This window comes from Salvelinus fontinalis, chromosome 26 (assembly GCF_029448725.1).
Source record: "Salvelinus fontinalis isolate EN_2023a chromosome 26, ASM2944872v1, whole genome shotgun sequence".
In the NCBI taxonomy this organism is placed as follows: domain Eukaryota; kingdom Metazoa; phylum Chordata; class Actinopteri; order Salmoniformes; family Salmonidae; genus Salvelinus; species Salvelinus fontinalis.
Genome location: NC_074690.1, coordinates 18,250,848 through 18,264,333, shown reverse-complemented (window position 1 = coordinate 18,264,333; position 13,486 = coordinate 18,250,848). Strand labels below are relative to the sequence as shown.

The window sequence follows — 13,486 nt, the reverse complement described above, 5'->3', positions numbered from 1 at the left end:
GTATGGCAAAGAGGGACTTTGCAATTAATTGCAATTCATCTGATCACTCTTCATAACATTCTGGAGTATATGCAAATGCCATCATACAATCTGAGGCAGCAGACTTTGTGAAAATTCATATTTGTGTCATTCTCAAAACTTTTGGCCACGACTGTACAATGCCCTCTTTTGAACAGCTTTTTCCAATCAACCCTGATTTGAAGAGGGAGTGGTTACATAATTCATTGGACAACACCTAGTAAGCAAAACTATACACATTAAAAAGTGAAATACTGCAGATATGTTATCAAAAATGCAACTCTTGGCTAGAAGCATCATAACCCCTAGAAAGGTAGTTCTAACCTTGAATATGACTGGGCAAAGTGGTTAGAATAGGAGAGCCATCTATTTGATAGTACTGTACACTAGATCACAGCAAACATGGACCACAACAGTCTAAACATAGCTGAGGGCAACAGAGCAATATGTCCACTAGATGACAGCAAAGGGACCTATCACGACCTGACAGGAAAGGTGAGAAATCCATATCTTTGTGTAAATCCAAAAACGCTCCCTTTGGTTTAGCTGTGTAAGACGGTCCCCTTTTCTAATTGAGGCCGGAACATGATCAATACCCACAGCATGTAGGGAGGCAGAGTTGCCATGGTGTAAGGACTTGTAGTGCCTTCCATAGGTACCCTGACACCTCCTTGTGGTGACTCCAAGGCTCCTCCAGCCCCTAGAGGGAGACAAAGACTGTCACTAGTCACTTTAATAATTACATATCTTACATACTCATCTCATATGTCTGTACTGTATTTTATACCGTCTATTGCATCTTGCCTATGCCGCTCGGCCATCGCTCATCTATATATTTATATGTAAATATTCTTACTCCATCCCTTTAGATTTGTGTGTATTTTTTATTTTATATTTATTTCACCTTTATTTAACCAGGTAGGCTAGTTGGGAACAAAATCTCATTTACAACTGCGACCTGGCCAATATAAAGCAAAGCAGTTTGACACATATAACAACACAGAGTTACACATGGAATGAACAAACATACAGTCATGTCAATAATACAGTCGGAAAAAAAGTCTATATTGTGTGCAAATGAGGTAAGATAAGGGAGGTAAGGCAATAAATAGCCCATGGTGGCGAAATAATTACAATATCGCAATTAAACACTGGAATGGTAGATGTGCAGAAGATGAATCTGCAAGTAGAGATACTGTGGTGCAAAGAAGAGAGATAAATAAATAAATACAGTATGGGGATGAGGTAGTTGGATTGGCTATTTACAGATGGGCTATGTACAGGTGCAGTGATCTGTGAGCTGCTCTGACAGTTGGTGCTTAAAGCTAGTGAGGGAGATATGTGTCTCCAGCTTCAGTAATTTTTGCAGTTTGTTCCAGTCATTGGCAGCAGAGAACTGGAAGGAAAGGCAGCCAAAGGAGCAATTGGCTTTGGGAGTGACCAGGGAGATATACCTGCTGGAGCACGTGCCACGGGTGGATGCTGCTATGGTGACTAGTGAGCTGAGATAAGGCGTAGCTTTACCTAGCAAAGACTTGTAGATGACCTGGAGCCAGTGGGTTTGGCGACGAGTATGAAGCGAGGGCCAGCCAACGAGAGCGTACAGATCGCAGTGGTTGGTTGTATATGGGGCTTTGGTGACAAAACAGATGGCACTGTGATAGACTGCATCCAATTTGTTGAGTAGAGTGTTGGAGGCTATTTCGTAAATGACATCGTCGAAGTCGAGGATCGGTAGGATGGTCAGTTTTAAGAGGGTATGTTTGGCAGCATGAGTGAAGGATGCTTTGTTGCAAAATAGGAAGCCGATTCTAGATTTGATTTTGGATCGGAGATGTTTAATGTGAGTCTGGAAGGAGAGTTTACAGTCTAACCAGACACCTAGGTATTTGTAGTTGTCCACATATTCTAAGTCAGAACCGTCCAGAGTAGTGACGCTGGACAGGCGGGCAGGTGCGGGCAGCGATCGGTTGAAGAGCATGCATTTAGTTTTACTTACATTTAAGAGCTGTTGAAGGCCACGGAAGGACAGTTGTATTGCATTGAAGCTCGTCTGGAGGTTAGTTAACACAGTGTCCAAAGAAGGGCCAGAAGTATACAGCATGGTGTCGTCTGCGTAGAGGTGGATCAGAGAATCACAAGCAGCAAGAGCGACATCATTGATGTATACAGCGAAGAGAGTCGGCCCGAGAATTGAACCCTGTGGCACCCCCATAGAGACTGCCAGAGGTCCGGACAACAGGCCCTCCGATTTGACACACTGAACTCTATCAGAGAAGTAGTTGGTGAACCAGGCGAGGCAATCACTTGAGAAACCAAGGTTGTTGAGTCTGCCGATGAGAATGTGGTGATTGACAGTCGAAAGCCTTGGCCAGGTCGATGAATACGGCTGCACAGTATTTAATGTCTCTTATCGATGGCCTTGAGCGTGGCTGAGGTGCACCCATGACCAGCTCTGAAACCAGATTGCATAGCGGAGAAGGTACGGTGGGATTCGAAATGGTCAGTAATCTGTTTGTTAACTTGGCTTTCGAAGTCCTTAGTAAAAATTCCCTGTCTTAGGTCAGTTAGGTTCACTACTTTATTTTAAGAATGTGAAATGTCAGAATAATAGCAGAGAGAATGATTTATTTCAGCTTTTATTTCTTTCATTACACTCCCAGTGGGTCAGAAGTTTACATACACTCAATTAGTATTTGGTAGCATTGCCTTTAAATTGTTTAACTTGGGTCAAACGTTCCGAGTAGCCTTCCACAAGCTTCCCACAATAAGTTGGGTGAATTTTGGCCCATTCCTCCTGACAGAGCTGGTGTAACTGAGTCAGGTTTGTAGGCCTCCTTGCTCGCACAAGCTTTTTCAGTTCTGCCCACACATTTTCTATAGGATTGAGGTCAGTGCTTTGTGATGGCCACTCCAAACCTTGACATTGTTGTCCTTAAGCCATTATGCCACAACTTTGGAAGTATGCTTGGGGTCATTGTCCATTTGGAAGACCCATTTGCGACCAAGTTTTAACTTCCTGACTGATGCTTGAGATGTTGCTTCAATATATCCACATAATTTTCTTTCCTCATGTTGCCATCTATTTTGTGAAGTGCACCAGTCCCTCCTGCAGCAAAGCACCCCAACAACATGATGCTGCCACCCCCGTGCTACACGGTTGGGATGATGTTCTTCCGCTTGCAAGCCTCCCCCTTTTCCTCCAAACATAATGATGGTCATTATGGCCAAACAGTTCTATTTTTGTTTCATCGGACCAGAGGACATTTCTCCAAAAAGTACGATCTTTGTCCCTATGTGCAGTTGTCAAACCGTAGTCTGGCTTTTTTATGGTGGTTTTGGAGCAGTGGTTTCTTCCTTGCTGAGAGGCCTTTCAGGTTATGTCGATATAGGACTCGTTTTACTGTGGATATAGATACTTTTGTACCTGTTTCCTCCAGCATCTTCACAAGGTCCTTTGCTGTTGTTCTGGGATTGATTTGCACTTTTTGCACCAAAGTACGTTCATCTCTAGGAGACAGAACGTGTTTCCTTCCTGAGTGGTATGACGGCAGCGTGGTCCCATGGTGTTTATACTTGCGTACTATTGTTTGTACAGATGAACGTGGTACCTTCAGGCATTTGGAAATTGCTCCCAAGGATGAACCAGACTTGTAGAGGTAAAAAAATAAAAAATAATTCTAAGGTCTTGGATGATTTCTTATGATTTTTCCATGATGTCAAGCAAAGAGGCACTGAGTTTGAAGGTAGGCCTTGAAATACATCCACAGGTACACCTCCAACTGACTCAAATGATGTCAATTAGCGTATCAGAAGCTTCTAAAGCCATGACAACATTTTCTGGAATTTTCCCAGCTGTTTAAAGGCACAGTCACCTTAGTGTATGTAAACTTCTGACCCACTGGAATTGTGACACAGTGAATTGTAAGTGAAATAATCTGTCTGTAAACAATTGTTGGAAAAATTCTAATTGTGTCATGCACAAAGTAACCGACTTGCCAAAGCGAGAGTTTGTTAACAAGAAATTTATGGAGTGGTTGAAAAATGAGTTTTAATGACTCAAACCTAAGTGTATGTAAACTTCCGACTTCAATTGTATTTAATTTTTTTAAATAGTTTTGCGATGGAGCGGTGTCTCACTTGTGGCAGAGGTCTCCAATGCCATTGGTGGGGTTGGCGAGCCCGGCAGAGGACTCTCCATGTGTGAGGAAGAACAGAATGGGTTTGTGTTTGGCCAGGGCCTATAGATGGATAGGCTGTCAGATAATAAACAACATATTTTTGTGCACTAAATGCCATCGATAGTTAGATTCCTTGCAATGTTATTAATGTGTGATGTAACCTTTTCTGAATCTGCTGACACATGTCCATATAATGTGCCAGAGTAACAACTGTTTGGCTTGTCTAAATAATGTCTTTCCTTATCTGATGAACAGAAGAGCAGCAGAGGTGTGATCATCATGAGAGGATAATGAGAAATGATAAAGGAAGTCATACATTGCTAATGGCAGGTCTTACAATGCATTATAACCACATTATAATGCATTATATACACTGAGCGTACAAACATGAAGAACACCTGCTCTTTCCATGACATAGACTGACCAGGTGAATCCAGGTGAAAGCTATGATCCCTTCTTTAATTGTTTTTTTATTTTAATTGAATATTGAAACATACAATCTACCTGCAGTGAAGCAGCTCAACATTTACATTACATTCAGTTACATTAACAGATTCCCATCCAGAGCGACCCACAGAAGCAACCAGGTTAAAAAGGTGATCCTAATGTTTGGTACACTCAGTGTATGTTGGCTTTATGTAATAGTGACAGCTGTCCAGCAGATGGGGTCCAATCAATGAGCTTATATTACCTTCCTCAGCTTCCTCTATGACCAGGCTCTGACAGAGTATGTGATCAAGGATAGATCCTGTTTATTCAAATGGATTACATTGTGAAATGATTTGATGAAAGAGTTAACGTGGAATATCTTGGAAGAGAGCAGTATCTTGGAGGGAGGAAAATCCCATTCAAGTAATAATATGTTTCCTTCACATAGATCATTCATGAAAATTTGAAATACAATAAAATACATGCTTACTTCTTAGAAGATGTATTAACATATCTCTGCTCTCTATAATAACACATTTGTTGCGGTCACTAGACAAAGAAACCATATTTATGAGAAACAATAGCCTATATTGTTAACTATTGCCCACACAGCTAAATACTTGAACTTGAACAACAAAGACTTCATTCACTGAACAGCCATTGGACAGCCAGTGGATACATTTCTGTTGTAGTACTGTAGGTATAGAATTACAACCTTACTCTATACTGGTTAGCTCGGTGAGAAACCAATGAGATCTGCACCCACCTCAAATTATCTGTGCTTTGTATAATGGGGGCTTCCCATTGGTACCTGCATGCCCCCTCTCTCCCAGCTCTTTTTCCCCCCTGTTCCCTCCCTCCCTCAACCTGGTCTTCTCCTCTTACCCCTCCCTTTCCTTTTCCTGCTCCCCCCCTCACCCCCCCCCCTCCTTCTCTGCGCTGCTTCACTGTTCTCTACCTGCTCCACTCCGATGATGCTGACGATGATGTCATCATTGACATCATCATCAGCACCATTTTTCTTGGACCTACCGTATAGGACGTTCTATCTCTCTCTCTCTGAGCTCGCCTCCTGCATTAATCCAGTCTAGCCCCCTCCTCTCTCTCCTCCCTCCTCCCTCCTCACTCCCCTACCCTTGGCTGGCAGACCGACTGACGCACCACTGTGTACCAGGCCCTGTTGTTAGAACCCACCCAGCCATAGCCCTGACTGTGGTGGTCTAGCTCTCTCCATTTCTCTCTATTGCTCGGTGCGGATACTCCCTGCATGGATACACTGAGGGAGGCTGTTAGCTGATATTAACGGAAGGAAAAATATCAAGGAGGAACGCACTGCGGTTGTTGAATTCGAGGTGGTTTGGTAAGACAATTTGAGGTTTTGTTCTTTTCTGTTGAGATGTTGTTTTTGATCACGGTCTTGGGTTGACGCAGTGGGGAACCAAGGGGCTTGTTGTTCCTCATGGTTGTCTGTTTGGATTGGCCATTTTGAGGCTCTTCCTTATCTTGGGGCAGGAAACAAGGATCTTAAAAGGGCACTGCGACATGTTTATGCATGAAGTCTGGATTATTTGGATAATGTAAACTAAATGTGTTGTTATTTTGAGGAAAATTGGCATCCATATGATTAGACATTGTGAAACAATTGTTTTTAAATGTACAGAATCATCTTGTCAATAGCCTCTTTAATTTGATCAGATCCACAGTCTAAAATAAACAACTAAATCTGATAATCATGAATTTGTTAATGTGTTGCAGGGATTAATTTATGTCTGGAGGAATTCAATGACATTGATTTCTACAGTGGGCGAATAGCCTAGCAGTAAATTGAGTGATGGCCTATAATAAATTGCTTCCACAGTGCGTTTGCTATGAGGTGCGGCAGAGCTAGATGGTAGAGATAACAATATTTACATTATGAATGTTGGGTCTTTTCGAGTGTAAACAAAAAAACACGAACTAGGTTGCTGCATACTAACATTTGTGACTTTAATATCCATATCAATTATGTAATTTATGTATTTATAACATTATTTTTGCGGGCTGTAGGTTTTATGATGCTCTGACAGTGTGCACATAAAATTATATGACTGAGATTTTTAGCTGCTGCGTCGAGTGGATATCTGTAGAATCAACGAATTGATGAAACGTAACAAGCCAACCCATTTTGTAATGGGTGGTACATTTTTTGGTCAATATAGGACAACAGACCCAGGCCCCAGTTAGGTTACATATTATTACCCATAGGCTATGACTCTTCAGGCAGGTGTACTGAAGTCGGCATTGGCAGCTGCAGCGTTGTAGACGCGCCCATTGTAAGTAGGTCCGTCGAGGATGGAGAAAAATAAGGAAAGATGTCCGCTACGATGAAAGCAGCCATTTTAATGTTAGATAGCTTAGATTAGAATGTTTACCCCAACAAGTACTAGTTTATAGTCGACTAAAATGACGCAATTTATTGAGGATATTTTAATTTTAGGTTTTGAATTATCCGTCTAAAGAAAAAAAAGTAAGGAGGGCCTACATTGTGATGATGGCATGATGTATCGTATGTGAATCAACTATACCGATACATTGATTAATGAAGTGCAGTAATGATGTGGGTCATCCGAATTCATTGAGGAGGTGGCAAATGACGCAGCATGTAGGGCTGCCTAGTCTACGTTTGTGGTTGTCAAAAATAGATTTAGGAGAACTTCATTCTGTGTCCAACAAGTAGGCAATGACAACATGTCATGTGATTCTTCCAGAATAAGAAACACTGTATGTCATTTAGCAGTCAATTCATAAGGGAAATATATGTGCCTAGACTTTACAACCATACAGTGCTACTAAAAACAAGGTAACTGGCTGGCATTTAGTCAGGATCATTATAAGAGGAGTATAAGACCTTATAAAGGGCCAGGTCCTCATGAAGTCTTTCAATGCACTATAACTGCATCATAATGCAACCATGCAGGTTATGTAAAGTTGTTACCCGTTTTTCTGTTAGATGATGGCATTACAAAGTAGTTAAAATCAGATCTTCATTCAGAGCTTCATCTCACCATGACTTCCCTCTCCACAGGTGTCAGGTGTCTACCTGGCGACAAGCCCCTCCCCTCCTGACTGAACTCCTCTATAAACACGTCGCCCCCCACTGACAGGAAGCATGGCGGGGGCTTCAGTGAAAGTGGCGGTCCGGGTCCGTCCCTTCAACTCTCGAGAGATCGGGAAGGAGAGCAAGTGCATCATCCAGATGACAGGGAACACCACAAGTGAGCATTGGATATTTGGTGTTATAAGACATTTCTAGTATTGTAAGAAAATGCAAAAGGCACTTGCACGTCTGAGCTATCTTTGTTGCAGTTGCATGGTAATAATTGAATAACATGATAAAAAATAAGATTTGTTTTTGCAAATGTATAAAAAAAAAAAAAAAATGATATCACATTTACATAAGTATTCAGACCCATTACTCAGTACTTTGTTGAAGCACCTTTGGCAGCGATGACAGTCTTCTTTGGTATGACGCTACAAGCTTGGCACACCTGTATTTGGGGAGTTTCTCCTATTCTTCTCTGCAGATCCTCTCAAGCTCTGTCAGGTTGGAGGGGGAGTGTCGCTGCATAGCTATTTTCAGGTCTCTCTAGAGATGTTCGATCGGGTTCAGGTCTGCGCTCTAGTTGGGCCACTCAAGGACATTCAGGGACTTGTCCCGAAGCCACTCCTGCGTTGTCTTGGCTGTGTGCTTAGGGTTGTTGTTCTGTTGGAAGGTGAACCTTCACCCCAATCTGAGGTCCTGAGCGCTCTGGAGCAGGTTTTCATCAAGGATCTCTCTGCACTTTGCTCCGTTCAACTTTCCCTCGATCCTGACTAGTCTCCCAGTCCCTGCCGCTGAAAAACATCCCCACAACATGATGCTGCCACCACCATGCTTCACCATAGGGATGGTATTGGCCAGGTGATGAGCAGTGCCTGGTTTCCTCCAGACGTGAATCTTGACATTCAGGCTTGGTTTCATCAGACCAGAGAATCTTGTTTCTCATGGTGTGAGAGTCCTTTAGGTGCTTTTTGGCAAACTCCAAGCGGGCTGTCATGGGCCTTTTACTGAGGAGTGGCTTCCGTCTGGCAACTCTACCATAAATGCCTGATTGGTGGAGTGCTGCAGAGATGGTTGTCCTTCTGGAGGTTCTCCCATCTCTACAGAGGAACTCTGGAGCTCTGTCAGAGTGACCATCGGGTTCTTGGTCGCCTCCCTGACCAAGGCCCTTCTCCCCCGATTGCTCAATTTGGCTGGGCGGCCAGCTCTAGGAAGAGTCTTGGTGGTTCCAATCTTCTTCATTTAAGAATGATGGAGGTCACTGTGTTCTTGCTGCAGAAATGTATTGGTACCCTTCCCCAGATCTGTGCCTTGACACAATCCTGTCTTGGAGCTCTACGGACAATTCCTTCGACCTCATGACTTGGTTTTTGCTCTGACATGCACTGTCACCTGTAGAACCTTATATAGACAGGTGTGTGCCTTTCCAAATCATGTCCAATCAATTGAATGTACCACAGGTGTAGAAACATCTCAAGGATGATAATTGGAAACAGGATGCACCTGAGCTCAATTTCGAGTCTCATAGCAAAGGGTCTGAATACTTATGTAAATCTTTTTTTTTTAAATTTATGTTTAAAACATTTGCAAACATTTCTAAAAACCTGTTTTCGAGGGCCTCCTGAGTAGTGCAGCGGTCTAAGGCCCCTCATCGCAGTGCTAGAGGCATTACTACAGACTGGGTTCATTCCCGGGCTGTGCTAGAAACGACCATGGCTGGGAGTCCCGTAGGACTGCGACAATTGGTCCAGCATCGTCCGGGTTAGGGAGGGTTTGGCCGGGGGTCTTTACTTGGCTCATCGCGCTCTAGTGGCTCCTTGTGGCGGGCCGGGTGCCTGCAGGCTGACCCCGGTCGCCAGTTGAACTGTGTTTCCTCCGACACATTGGTGCAGCTGGCTTCCTGGTTAAACTGGCAGGTGTTAAGGAGTCAGGTTAGGCGGGTCATGTTTCGGGAGGCCCTGACCTCAACCCCATTGAACACCTTAGGGATGAATTGGAATGCCGACTGACTGCGATCCAGGCCTAATCGTCGAACATCAGTGCCTGACCTCACTAATGCTTTTGTGGTTGAATGGAAGTAAATATAATATATATATAAATATATAAGTAAATAAATACAGTTTGATGAAATATTTTTACTAATATGTTCTGATTTAGATTGGGCCTTCAGGAGACAATCTCATATTGTTGCGGTCTGATGAAAAATCTTGTAACTCCTTTTTTTGCCATTACATTTGAAATGTTTTCAATTTGTTGAGAGCAGTAACTCCCCCCAATGTACTCTGAATATTTCATGACTCTCGGACCAAGGACCAAGATGGTATCCTTGTGGTTAGAGCGTTGGGCTAGTAACCGAAAGGTTGCTAAATCAAATCCCCAAGCTGACAAGTTAAAAATCTGTCGTTCTGTCCCTGATCAAGGCAGTTAACCCACTGTTCTTAAGCCGTCATTGTAAATAAGAATTTGTTCTTAACTAACTTGCCTAGATAAATGAATAATAATAATTCTGAAGTTACTGTACATATTTTTATGTTCATTCATGGGAAAATGTGGTCAAGAAAAGTTTCTGTTTTGGAGAGAAGAGATTTTCATCAGACATTGACAATATGACATTCTATATGGTTTTAAAAGACATGTATTTATAAAATTGGATCTAACACTATTTCAAGCTTATTTCCAGAAATTCATCACTTCACAACATAGGCCCTTGTCGGCTCAATCATTTCTACTGTGGAGAATTATTGTAGAGAATCAATTAAACTGTGCGCATCTGCCATTTTCTGCTTTGTGCTTGGAACACACGCTTGAAAGCAATGCGACAGTGGGCAGTGGGGCATGTAACACATCTCCATAGGAAGTGAAACAAAGGGTCCAGTCAGAACTGTGTCTGTGTGTGTGGACCTCTAGACCGTCTTATCCCTCGAGCCAGAGGGTCCAAAAGGCCTCGTTGTTTCTATCTGAGCTGAGACACTGGGTCAGCTGATGTGTGTGTGGGTGTGTCTTATTCCGCTGCTTTGTGCCTGTCGGCAGGTCTGTTTATGACCTCATTCCCACAATCTTTGGCATGGTACAGATTAGGTTAGATCTCTGGAAATCTCTGAAATTGCTTTGGTGAAGGTAATACATTGTACTGTTTACCATGTAAACATCAGCTAGCATCATCCTCTTCCTGGTTGCTTCCACTCTACGGTTATATCAAGGAACTTTAGACTATTAGGATGGGAATGCTTGCAGAAATCTCATCTCTCTTGTATCACTGAGGGATTGTAACCACATTTACATCCACAGTTTTTATGTGATTAAAGTAATTTGTTATGAACAAAAAAAATCGCGACATCTGTGATGGAAACAGGAAGCTTCAGTGCAATTATATAAATGCTGACAGATAATTTGTTGATTCGACATGGGGGGGATCTTTTTGTGTCTGTAAAATTAATTTTGTTGAAAATGGCAGTCGACACGCCTTTATTAGCAAATATTGATATAATAACCATCATATAGGAAGTAAACTTGGAGTTACGCGATGATATGGTGTGTGGTCCTCCCATTACGACTCGGGAAACCATGCAGTTTATTAGGTTACAGATTAAATTATTTATGATGAACTTCACAGGGTGGTGAAAGTTCACAGTGATCTTGATGCTCTTTTCCAATAAATATTGAGTGTCTGATTTTGGTGACATGATGATCGATGCTTGACTGCATTTGACAAATAAAAATATTCTCACTCTTGTCCATAATAATCTCATCATGTAGACTAGCCTTCCCGCACAGCCTACCTGCAAGCTGTTGGCTAGAGAGCACGTGCAAAGACCAGAGTAGGTACATTTGCTATTTAAATTCAACAGTTTTTGTGACAAGACTATCGGTTTTGAATTGAGATGGAAACACATTGACCTTTAGATTTTTATTCTGTACATGAAAACGTAAGTGAAAAAGTACATTTTGTGTGCGCATTGTGTGTGTTTTTATGCGGATTTTAGAATATTTGGATGGAAACATAGCTACTGACACATTCTTCTGTTCAACTGAAACATTGTCTTACGACTTTCAACGACTTCCTTGCTGTGACTGCCTACCACCTTTCTGTGACTGCCTACATCTTCCTTCCTGTGACTGCCTACTTCCTTCCTGTGACTGCCTACATCCTTTCTGTGACCGCCTACATCCTTTCTGTGACTGCCTACATCCTTTGTGTGACTGCCTACTTCCTTCCTGTGACTGCCTACATCCTTTCTGTGACCGCCTACATCCTTTCTGTGACTGCCTACATCCTTTGTGTGACTGCCTACTCCCTTCCTGTGACTGCCTACATCCTTTGTGTGACTGCCTGTATCCTTTCTGTGACTGCCTACATCCTTTGTGTGACTGCCTACATCCTTTCTGTGACTGCCTACATACTTTATGTGACTGCCTACATCCTTCATGTGACTGCCTACATCCTTCATGTGACTGCCTACATCCTTCATGTGACTGCCTACATCCTTCATGTGACTGCATACATATCTCTATCAATACCTAATGCTGATACAGCAGCACCATCAGTGGTGTCTGACCAATCATGATGCCACTTATGTCATAGACTGGGGAATGTATTCTAGCTGCGTTCATGTGCTAGTCAGAACTAGGAAACTCTGACATTTTCAACTTGCTAGCACGTGCAATCGGCTAGAGTACATTCCCCAGTCTATGACATAAGTGACATCATGATTGGTCAGACACCACTGATGATGTGGCTGTATCAGTCAGGCTCAGATGAACCTAATCGCTGCATTACCTCAATGGGCCACAGACACCAGCTGCTGCCAGGTGCTTTCTCAGCTTCTGTGCCTTGGCCATTAAAGCTTTTATAGAGACGGACTTGCTCAGTTTTCCACAAACGCCTGGCCTAGTTTCAGATTCCACCAGCTCCACAATTCTTCCTGAAATGATGACAATGCATTTTCCACTAATTGTATCTGCTGTATATAGTCAGCCAAATAAATTATATATCTGGTATGCCATATACAGTGTATCACAATAGTTTACTTGGTGTAGATTTCTCGGTTTGGTTTGGATACTTCTAACCTTTGTTTCCTTCCTGTCGGTCCTTTCAGCGATCCTAAACCCCAAACAGCCGAAGGAGAACAAGAGCTTCAACTTCGACTACTCCTACTGGTCACATACCACGGTGAGCTTTGCCACACAAGTCCCACACTAGAGACTTGAATGTCGTGCATTTAAAGATCATGCAAGTCATGAGGTCAGTATTTACTCTGTAATTGCTTAATAAAGGTGTATTAAACCTCAATCCCTTTCTCTGTTTCACTCTCCTCTCACACTCTCTCTCTTCTTGTGCTCTCGCTCCCTCTCTCTCTCTCTCTCTGTTTCTCTCTCCTCTCACACTCTCTCTTCTTGTGCTCTCGCTCCCTCTCTCTCTCTCTCTCTGTTTCTCTCTCCTCTCACACTCTCTCTCTTCTTGTGCTCTCGCTCCCTCTCTCTCTCTCTGTTTCACTCTCCTCTCACACTCTCTCTCTTCTTGTGCTCTCGCTCCCTCTCTCTCTCTCTGTTTCTCTCTCCTCTCTTGCGTTCTCTCTCTCTCGCTCTCTCTGCAGCCGGACGACATCAACTATCATTCACAGAAGCAAGTGTACAAAGACATTGGAGAGGAGATGTTGCTGCATGCCTTTGAGGGCTACAACGTGTGTATCTTTGCATATGGCCAGACTGGATCTGGGAAGAGCTACACCATGATGGGCAAGCAGGACCAGAAGGACCAGCAAGGCATTATCCCTCTGGT

The 13,486-nt window shown here is 42.9% G+C and overlaps 1 protein-coding gene across 34 annotated transcripts in view; it reads left to right on the top strand.

The window, feature by feature from the left end:
• The first annotated feature begins 5,650 nt into the window (after positions 1 to 5,650).
• Positions 5,651 to 13,486, top strand: part of LOC129823797 (kinesin-like protein KIF1A) — a 42,624-nt gene continuing 34,788 nt past the window's right edge. For 28 of the 34 annotated variants that reach the window (XM_055882809.1, XM_055882804.1, XM_055882803.1 and 25 more), the window contains exons 1-4: positions 5,652 to 5,988; positions 7,693 to 7,882; positions 12,804 to 12,877; positions 13,302 to 13,484. In XM_055882809.1, the coding sequence (XP_055738784.1) occupies positions 7,777 to 7,882; positions 12,804 to 12,877; positions 13,302 to 13,484 (363 nt within the window). In that variant the 5' untranslated portion in view covers positions 5,652 to 5,988; positions 7,693 to 7,776. Of the gene's footprint in view, positions 5,989 to 7,692; positions 7,883 to 12,803; positions 12,878 to 13,301; positions 13,485 to 13,486 lie in introns of all 34 variants that reach the window. The other 6 variants (XM_055882779.1, XM_055882780.1, XM_055882784.1 and 3 more) reach the window with 2 other exon arrangements.